Raw genomic sequence first — 10701 nt, forward strand, 5'->3', positions numbered from 1 at the left:
AATGGCTGCTCCTAGCTGTGCCACACACACAAAAAATACTAATTTTAGATTGTACGAGATTATACTCAATGGTATTGAATATTAAATTATAATATTGACTTTGGGGGCTGATTTTATGATCGATTGTGATATTCATTATCTTCTATCATCGACATGCCAAGCTATTGTTTAATTTGGACTCGTGATGAAACTTTAGCGTTAATCAATGATATATGTATAATGTATTTATGACCAAAAAGGTAAAGCAGCTAAAACTTTTTATTGTTTAAAATTATGTTCAGACGATGTTTTAAAAAGAAACAACATACTCTTATAAATAATTGTTCATTTTTCTGCTTTTCGAAAATGTTTCTAACTCAAAATGTCATTAATTACTCCTACATACATGTTGTAAAATCAATCCTCATTAGGATAAGGAAGAGAATTTGGGAACGACTAAAATATTACATCTAATAATACTCTAGAAGACTCATAGGATGACAAATGCTCTAATTACAATGAATGTCAGTTCTACAAAACTCTTCGTCAAATCAATTTTCAAACCATCGTAAAAACATATCATAAGATTGCATTTGAACTATTGAACAGGACTAAATATGAAATTTTTTAGTGGTTGATAAAGTAATTTAATTAAAAAAAATTGGAAATGCTTTTATAAAAAATTAAACCACTTTTATTAGAGTGTGTTTGCATTAGATCTTCCATATGAAACTTAAGCACTTCCATAGGTAAACTTTTATTCTTATAGAAAATAACTATTTTCTATGACATTAAAAATTGCCCAACCATTAAGAAAAGAATTTTCCAAATAATACAATCAACTGTAACAAATCTTGCAAACTTAAATCATTTGGGCTCGCTATAGCGAGACACCTGATTTTTTACACACTAAATTGAGTTGTCTCTCAAAATGACAACTCCACAAGAGGATCTCCAACGGTGAACATGAGTTTATTAAATAGGGTTCACTTTGCCACATTATCTTGAAGGAACTCATTCATTTTTTTATTCTAATGGTAAACTTCAAATAGGTTCATTAGATAAGGCCCACTAAATGTCATAAATTTATTATGTCAAAAACTGAATTTTAAATAACTGCACGCTGGCGGAAGAATTCATTTGACTACAGTTGGAGATGCTCTAAATCTAATCCATGTTTTGTTTTTAGGAAAAAACTATGTCACCGGCTCTCCCAACACAATATTTAGTCCAAATAGTGCAATTTTCTTACACAATATTTAGTCCAAATAGTGCAATTTTCAGAAGAAAAAAATTAATGCAATTTACAACCTTGATTACAATAGAGGATCATATTATAGAGTTTCTTGAAACTTAATTATCTTTAAACATATAAGGAATTTATTTAAACTACCCTTATTAATGTTCATCATCCGTCTGAATTGCTTTTAGCGCGTTCTATAAGTGACTTCGTGAAATTTTCTACAACCTCTTGTCTTGCTAATAATCTAAGTCTTTTTCTGACATGTTAGCATTACAAAATATATTTGATCCCCGATAATTATGGAAATGCATTGCATGATAGTAGCAGAGCCAAATCGAAATGATAAACCGAACCCTATAGGCCCCGGTAGAAATTGAGTCCCAATTTAAAATAGACTTATAGTTCTTCACTTACAAAAAAAAAAAGTACGGATATTATGGAAAAACTATTAGAAAAAAAACAATTAAAATGCAGTTACTAGTTTCAAATTACTCATATAGTACAGGTGTTATTTTTTAAGAAATATAGGGAGATAAAAGTAGCTCTAAAGTAATAAAAATTAGGAAGGTTCAATTTTATTAATCTTGTAAGATTATCCACAGTTCCATAGACTAGATAAATTAGGCAGAATAACAACTCACTATAGCGACCAGAAGCATGAGAACGTTCAAAAGAACTAAACCAAATTCGACGCTTCGATTTGTATTTGGTTTCAGCAAGTCTTCCACAATACATTATTTTGAACCACATAAGAGTACAAATGAACAGAAAATAACAATTATATAAAACAACAATTTCTCATCCCATTTCGGCCTTGGATCTACTTATGGTTCACCACCAAGCTCCACTCGCAGATTGTCATATGGATATACCTTGGGTGTCTGACACAAAATAATATAAAATCTATCAGCGTAAGTATTAAACATATGGAGAAAGTAGCATATAACATTGAGTATAAGCATGAGTTCAATAGCGATATATGGACAATGACAATAATACAAGCAGGACAAAAACATTATGTAGTCCATAAACAATATAACTCAATAGTCTAGCTAGTTAACTTTCACTTAAATTCAACAAAACAGATGGAAAAGTAAGAATAGCCAGGATCCTCAGGTTGAAAATTAGGAATAGCCAGGATGACTTCAAAGACGCTCCTAGTAGGTTGTTGATGAGCTTTCTGAGGACACTTGTTCTTCCCAAATGCCTTTTAGCATTGTGAAATATTTGGTTCAAACTAAGCAAACACTTGTCTCCATCAGTATTTTTTTCACTCCAAATCTTTGCTGCAGATACATCAGGAAGCTGAATATAGCCAGCCATCACAACAGTTCTCGCCGGACAATGGTTGAGAAACCAGAATCTTGACCAGGACTATCTGAAGGCAAAGATTTAAGGCTTGACCAACTGGATGGAAGAGGCCCAAGAATGAACAAGAGAAGCAATTGCAATGAAGATGAAGAACCACAGGTCCACAATCAATAACAGAGGAAGTGACAAAGCAAGGTCAAGAACTTGCTGAGAGATAAATTGTTCCAATACCATTTTAAGACTATTAGGAGAATGAGAACGAAATCAGTCTTGTTACTGTCAACTAGTAACATAAAACCTTGATTACAATGGTGAAAAGAATAAAAGAAATGAAACTGAAAATAACAGACCCAACAACTGAACTAACTGCTTCAACCAACCCACCATAGATGTAATACACCTCCATACTCTTTCTATCAATCTCCAATTCAAACTCAAATCACAAGTCCAGTTCTAAATATGGTAAATATAGGCCATAAATTTGATACCAACTGCTCATCTTTAAAAGGATAGACTATAGAAATGAAATTGTTGATTCAACAGCAATTACTGAAGCTACTATGCCAACTCACCATAAACAAAAACAAACATTATGCAATAGAGCCAACCCATGTCCATGTTAAATTTTTTATTACTTATGGCAGAACTGACTAAGAATCCAAGTAAAGATGTTATAGGTTAGTAAGAATCAAACTGGGGAAAAATATGGAACTTAATGAGATATCTAAATTTATGTTATAGGTTAGTTGTAATTCTACCAAGCAAAGATGGATTGCAATAGCAACTATATTGCAGGCTTACAACTTGCAACCGTTAGTCAAAGTTAAACATTAGTTGCAATGCTGTTAGAACCCAACCTTGTTCGATGAGCAGTTGGTTCAGCAAGTAACAAATGGTCCTATGATTTGGAAGGTGCACTCAAGCAAGGGAAAGAAGTGTACTGAAGGGAAACTAAGATGAGCTGACAGCGTGAATGGAAGGAAGGAATTGTGTAACCATCTATGTTATAGAAGTGTTGATAAGTAGAGATAGGGACCTAGTAATAAGGTATCTTGGAGAATCATTTTTCAATTAGAGCCTTAGGGGTTGGCAGATGGAGAATTATCTCTTCTATGAGGAGCTTTGTTCTGGGATTATGAGGTATCTTCTGTAATAGTTCTCATTTTCCATAAATAATATAATTTTGTTTCTCTCTTAAATTTGGGTTCCTATTAAATGCACACCAACATATGGTAGCTGTTGATACTACTATTTAAATGCAAGGATGAAGAATGAAGAGAAATGTCGTATCATCCAAAAGACTCAGGGATGTAGTGTATGTAGCTGGGTCAGGTCAGTTCAGATTTGGTAAATTATTTTGGATAACCTGATCAAGTTGGTTTGAATCAGTTTTAGTCATTAGTTGACATATATTTATAGTTTTTAAACAAATTGTAGTTCATAATCAAAAGCATAAAAATTAAGATATTGTTTAAGGTTCTGTAGATTTCAGTTTCCCTGACTAGAGATCAACACTGCCTATACCAGGTTTATGTTCTTCTCATCCAACCCGAACCGGTTTTTCAGTTCAGTGAGGGGCAGACTCAACCAGACCAGAATATACAAATATATCATCACAATTGAAAATTTGATAGCCATGTGGCTTACTCCCTTGAAAGCATACAAAATATTTATAAAAGCTTTCTTGATTTTAAAGCATTCAATCACAACTTCAATGTTCAATGTGAAGTAAGGCTCAAATTATGATGTTACAGTATAAATATGTGATTTTTGAATGATCCCTATCCCGATTCAAAACTTGTTTTGCTGAGATCACATAAATGCACATGCTGGAACTTGCATAGAGTAGGATCTTAATAAAGAACACTGTAGCGCGAAATTGAACACAGGTAAAAATACATACATTTCCCCCACTATTCGAGTTTTCCAATCTTATTTTACCCTTTATTGATTCTCCCATCATTATTGGCATCAGAAATGTAATAGAGGTTGAAACCCTTCTTCAACAATCAATCACTCATCCTTTGTGCTAAAAACAGCTGACTTTGGTTTGAACCAACCAGTAACCAACTACTCATTCGCATCGTATCCAGCCAAGCAGTGTTTTCCACCATGGATCTCTGTTCATGTCCCCTGTTCCAGCACACCCATTGCTTGCTGGCCACTACTCAAAGTTCGCCCATAAATTTCCTCCATTCACACATGTCTCTGTTAAATTTTTGTTTTTATGCTGTATTGTGTTCTTCAAACTTGCACCATCTTTGATGAATTCTTGTGTTTGAGTTGTTTTTTTCACACTCATACACCCCATTTTTTTAATTCCATCATTTTCCTTATACTTTGTGTATGGTAATTGTGCATTTAGGCCATGACTTTGATAACTAATTATTAAAGTCATTAATTTAGAATAATTTTTAAATTCGAGTCATTGTCAGAAGATAATGATAACCATAGACAGTACATGCACCCAAAGGATCTAAATAAAATATGGAAATACATAACTCCAAATACATCTCACAAGCAAGAAATGAGAACAATATGGAATCCAATCAAGCTTAAAACACATCCAAGTTCCAACATTCACCAATCTTTCATAATCAGCCTTATATAAAGCATTTCGTGAACAACTATTATTATAGAATTGAATTCAGCAAGCATCCATTGCAAAATGAAACCAAATTCCAATAATGTTGAATAAGCAAGTTGAAATAGAAGACTTACAAAAGGGTACTTGGAGGCTTTATCATTCCACACAGCCAATAATCCCAAAGACGCGAAAAAACTCAATCCTCCACAAAGCCACGCCAATGCTTCATACTGGTAACAAAGTAAAAACAATCAACTACATGCATTCAAATTATAATCATTATATCCTAAATTCCCCTAGGGTTTACCTTTCCAACAGTATCAGCAATACGATCGATACAGGGTTCGGGAAATGGAGTACCGTTGTCCCATAAAAGTTCCTCGTTCATTGGAAGCTGAAATTTTCACGTAATTCAAAAATTTAGGCTAGTTTTCACTATTCTATACGAAAATGAAAAAACGAATACGATAGATTAGGTTAAAGGAAACGAACGGGTTTGTTTGGGACATAGTGTTTGCCGACGGGGAGGCCCATGCCGGAGCGGAGGCGAAGAGATGAAGCTACAGATCGGTGAACAACGCCATTTCCGCCCAAGATTCTTGATGCTGCGTTCGTCAATCTACCTGCCATGATTTTGATTTTTGATTATTGCGATGCCTTCTCTCGATTCTTCTTCTTCCTTATTGTTGAACTTTTTTGTTCTCTCTCTAAGACTAGTTAATGTTACCGCTAATCACAGTCCAAACGACCTCGTTTTGTAGTTATTTTTTCATTTATTATTTTTTTAGTGGGTTGGATCTTCATTTCTCTCCGATATATAATTTTAGGGCGATACTACACCCGCTGATTGCTTTCCACACCCCTTCTCCTTTTTTGTACCAACGAGAATAATTGACCAGAAATAAATAAAGAATGAAATACACAGCTACAAGAATATAAATGAGTTCAAGATAAAATGAAGAGTTTAGTAACCGGATTGATTGTGTAAATAAATTTAATTCGTACGTTTAATCATATTTTATAAAATTAATTCATATAAATAAGAATTTAAAAATCGGAGGATTAAAGCAATTCTATATATGCACATGTCACATCATAATTGATACAATAAATCAATAAATCGAGTAAAATATGTCTTGAAATGAAAAAATTTATGAAATTAAAGAATATGCATTCTCTGTCAGTGTAAAACCACTGACATCTAAGAAAAATTCATTATTTTGTTACATCATCTCATTTTTTTATGATTGTTGCATTTTAATATTATACAATACAAAAATTCAAAAAACAATCCAACAAAATGTCACATGTATTTTATTTTATTTAAAAAAAAACATATTTGTATTTTTATATTTTGAATTTGCTAATTTTAAAGACTATTGTAAAAATAATATTGGTGTAAATTAATTTTACTTCGAATCATATTTTACTTCTTGTAACACATTTTTTTTATACAGGTAGAAAGAAGATATTTGCACGTCTAAAAAAATAAACATATTTTACACGTCATCATATGCTATAATTGTGTCTAAAAAATCCTATGCCATAAAAGATCAGGAAAGATAGTAAAAAAATGGTTCACCTATGTATATAATCTATTTATACTATCAATAATGACATGTATAGTTATCAAACTCAAATAACTAATTAGAATTGTAATATCATCCATAAATTTATATATAATAATAAATTATAGTAAACTATTTTTTACTCAAAATTATAATAAATTCGAAAATTCTTTAAAAAAATGGTTCAATAATTATATTCCTTTCTTACCTTAGAAATTTTTGTAGAAGTCAAGTCCAATATTACACAAAAGTTGAAATGTGACTTGTTAAGTTGTTTAATCATTTTCTTTTACATGAGAGAAAGAAAGATAAAAAATCCTCCTGCCTAATCTTTGCATAGACCCTCATCAAAACGTACCTTAAGGCATTGAAATCTTATAATTCATTGTTAGTTCAATACACCTGCAAATATACATCTCACATAGGTCTTCATCAATATGTGCACTAAACCATTGAAATCTGATAATCTTACATTTTTCCAGTAACAAGGAATGTATATGTGGAACATATTTATATATATATACAGTCCACACTATCACTTGGTCAATAAATCAATCTCACCATAGTTGTTTAAAATTACGATGAGATCTGTTTTCTCATCTATTGCATGAGAGTCTATGACTATTGTTATTTTCTTACGAATCAATCTCATATGAGACATTCTTGCAATTTTCTCAACATTTTGTACTTCGCATGATATTGTAAAATTATTATAGGTGATTGGAATATTGGAAATAAAGTCTATTTTTCATCGATTGTCACTAATACCTTATGATCCAAGAGTTTATTCAAGTTTCAAAGAAGAAGAATAAAATTTTATTTGGTGATATCATTTACAATAACTAATAATAAAAATCATAGACAATATTTGAAGCATGTAGGTATTTGTCTCCCACATCACTTTTTTTATAAGATCTAGTACTACATAAGAGTATTAAACACATATCACTAGATCCGAATCCTACCACCATTTTGGATGCAAGCAATAGTAAACAGAAAAGCTAAGAGTGACAATTTAGGCCACAAACAACATCACAATGTAAGAAAACCGTGGGAAATGTATGTAATGTAAATGAAAAACAAAATCATGGTTATTAGTGAGTGTTTGAGGACACATGACAATCTACTTGGTTTCATCAGAGACCCAACTGAGTTTGAACCTCTAAGATGGTTTTAGCAGAGTCCCTAAGCCTTTGTTCCTCCTCTTCATTCATGTGCACATTGGTTACACCAAGCACACCTCCTCTACCAAGTTGTGCGGGCAAGCTCAAAAACACTTCATCATCACCAATGCCATAAAATCCCTTAGCCAGAACAGAAACAGGGTGAATCTTCCTCTGGTCCCTAATAATGGACCGAGCCAAGTTAGCAACCGAATACCCAATGGCCCAAGAAGTGTAGCCTTTCAAACTGATGACTTCATAAGCACTGTTTATCACTGTTTTGTGTATATTCTCCAGTGTTTCTTTCTCATACGCAATCTGTTGTTTCTCCAAAAAACTCAGCACAGGAACACCCCCAATACTAATACTTGACCACAATGCCACTGAACTATCCCCGTGCTCCCCTACTATGCATGCCTGCATCAATAACACTTTTTATTTAACACTTCAAACTTTCTCACTTTCTATTAGGTTGGTTAGTATAGTAAGCACAAAAATCATCAAACAAAATAGTAAACTTAACAATCATCAATCAATTCAATCTATTGGTCGATTAATAGATTAGAAATGTTTTGTTAGCACATTATTTAGTACATGTTCTGCTAGAGCAATTCTGCTAGAGCATGTTCTGCTAGAAAATTTATGATCACAAGAAAGTTTGGGAGGTCCATGCTTGCTGAAACCCATCACTTTGCAGTACCACTTATGTTTGAAGTGTATGAGTCATGTGAAAGTGTGTTTTATATGTTGTAACCCTTGTCCATATGATCATTGTGGTTCTTCTTTTCAATCCTTTGGACAATTCTCGTGTTATCTTTTCGCTTTATTTTTAAAGATTTGCAATTTCTATTAACTACTTGTGTAACTTGTTATTGATTGGAAGGTAATAATATTGTTATTAATTACAGTGAGGCTGGCTCCTGAGGAAATATCAGCAGAGTTAACTGGATATGGGCACAATGCAGTGACTTGTATTGGCATGAAAACCGACATTCCGGTAAAGATGGACTTGTGGATTCATATTGAAATAATTTGTATCATATTTGGATATAATAATTCATTCCATGTTGACAATTACAATGAAATAATCCATCATTCAACCTGTTTAAAATTTAATTATATATATTTTATCAAATTGAACATTTTTGTCATGCACTTGTATTGATAATTGATGCAATCAATGATCAGCCGAAGAAAAAAATTTAATGGGTCTCTTACTGGCTTACTTAGTGTTTACAGATTACAAGTTGTGATCTCCTCCTCTTACTTGTTGCAATGATTGCATCTTGCTGATTACCTGTGCCGATATACAAGACCTTTCCTGACATTTCTTTATAGGAATGCCCCCTATGTAGGAAGCACGTTCTCATGTATCATCTGTATAAGATCTGAATCGTACCAATCTTTCTTACAGCTTTTTAGCCAGTCCATAAATCTGAGTTTTGTCTGTCTGTCCCTCTTAAATCTAAAGTGACAGAAGACATGTAATATTTTTAGCGTGGTAACTATTGACCTTTTACAATGAGTTCTACTTGATTGATTTGTTAGTCTCTAGACTCTCTACCTTGTACACATGTAAACACTGAAAGTTGCGGGTTGCTGTAAAGCACCTTCCTTTCTTGTTTCTTAAGTTGAATACTTGAAAGGTTTGTGATCATATACCTTCACTAGAATCAAATGAATCCAAAACCAGACTTCTCCAAGGAAAAGGTTCAAAATGTATACATACCTGCACACCTGTTTTCCTCTGCATGATGTTCGAGGGCACATGATCCGCTAAATAATTAAACTGTTTGTTCTGTTGTCGCATTACATTCAAATGATATAGTCAGTCTCTTTTCCAGTTAGATATCGCGATTCCTTGTCTATATATTAGCCTCGGGCTTCTTTCATTATTGATTGGAGATTATGTGTTGATTTCAGGTGATTTTGGATGAAGCTATTGTAAAACTAACTCCAGATTTCTTTTGGTTGGGTGGTGGTGAGGTTGATCTGAAGCTAGGGATACGGACATCAGAATTGATTAAATTTATCAACCCATTCATCGTCAGCTGTAGCAGTAGTTGATTTTGTTTTTTAGAGTAGAGGTCAAGATAAATCAAGTTTACATGGATAGGTGCCAGTTTCAGCTTTCCATTATAGAGTTTTATACGATTTGAATTGTTGACCCCTGAGGAAGCTATTTATTTTTCATAGCGAATTTTGTGCTCTTCTGAAGAGATTATCCTTCATGTCTCAGAGATTTGAGTGCAGCCAGCATCATGGCTTCATATTTTATATTTGGTGAAAGTTAATAACATCATCAGAGAGAAAAGGGTAAGTTTACCCTTCTGATTTTGATTGACTTTCTTACAAGTTTAACACAGGAAGTAAAAAGCTTTAGTTTTAGACGGTTCTAATAGCATCTCTAATAGGAGTCCTTAACCTTACCGTCTTTAATAATACAAATCCCCAATCAATTATCAACTATCGCCAATCAGCTATTGCTTATGAGCTCTCAGCGATCACCTATCATCTATCAGTTATCGCCTAGCTAATAAGCGATAGGCGATAAGTGATAGCTGGTCGGGCTATCAGCTATGAGGCGATATCGGCTATAAGGCGATAGCCGCTATCAGCTATCAGGCGATAGCCATTATCACTCGATAGCCGCTACAGGCTATCAGGGCGATAGCTGCTATCAAAGCAATAATCGATATCAACTATCAGGTGATAGTCGCTACCAGCTATCAGGGCAATAGATGCTATCAAGGCGATAGCCGCTACTGACTATCGGGGCGATAGCTGCTACCGGCTATCAGGGCGATAGCCGCTACCGGCTATCAGGGCGATAGCCGCTACCGGCTATCA

At 33.6% G+C, this 10701-nt stretch overlaps 2 protein-coding genes across 2 annotated transcripts in view; both read right to left on the reverse strand.

The window, feature by feature from the left end:
- Positions 1–1899: 1899 nt before the first annotated feature.
- On the reverse strand, positions 1900–5849 carry LOC101495446 (NADH dehydrogenase [ubiquinone] 1 beta subcomplex subunit 8, mitochondrial). The gene is made up of 4 exons (XM_004516774.4): positions 5613–5849; positions 5428–5514; positions 5255–5350; positions 1900–2103 (listed from the first exon to the last, which is right to left on the reverse strand). Exons 1-4 carry the CDS (start codon positions 5748–5750, stop codon positions 2047–2049), a joined length of 378 nt encoding a protein of 125 aa, XP_004516831.1. The 5' UTR covers positions 5751–5849; the 3' UTR covers positions 1900–2046.
- A 1706-nt stretch (positions 5850–7555) lies between these two features.
- LOC101495118 (L-lactate dehydrogenase A-like) overlaps positions 7556–10701 on the reverse strand; it is a 4580-nt gene continuing 1434 nt past the window's right edge. The window contains exon 2 of the mRNA XM_004516773.4: positions 7556–8268. Coding sequence (XP_004516830.1) covers positions 7825–8268 — 444 coding nt within the window. The 3' untranslated portion in view covers positions 7556–7824. The remainder of the gene's footprint in view (positions 8269–10701) is intronic.

Source organism: Cicer arietinum, chromosome 7 (assembly GCF_000331145.2).
Source record: "Cicer arietinum cultivar CDC Frontier isolate Library 1 chromosome 7, Cicar.CDCFrontier_v2.0, whole genome shotgun sequence".
In the NCBI taxonomy this organism is placed as follows: Eukaryota; Viridiplantae; Streptophyta; class Magnoliopsida; order Fabales; family Fabaceae; genus Cicer; species Cicer arietinum.

Excerpts from the sequence above, each read along its gene's own strand:
- LOC101495446 (XM_004516774.4), bottom strand. The coding sequence starts at position 5,750 with ATGGCAGGTAGATTGACGAACGCAGCATCAAGAATCTTGGGCGGAAAT. Across the intron at positions 5,515-5,612 it reads ACTATGTCCCAAACAAACCC|CTTCCAATGAACGAGGAACT; the intron begins GTTCGTTTCCTT and ends TGAAAATTTCAG. Across the intron at positions 5,351-5,427 it reads TTGCTGATACTGTTGGAAAG|TATGAAGCATTGGCGTGGCT; the intron begins GTAAACCCTAGG and ends CTTTGTTACCAG.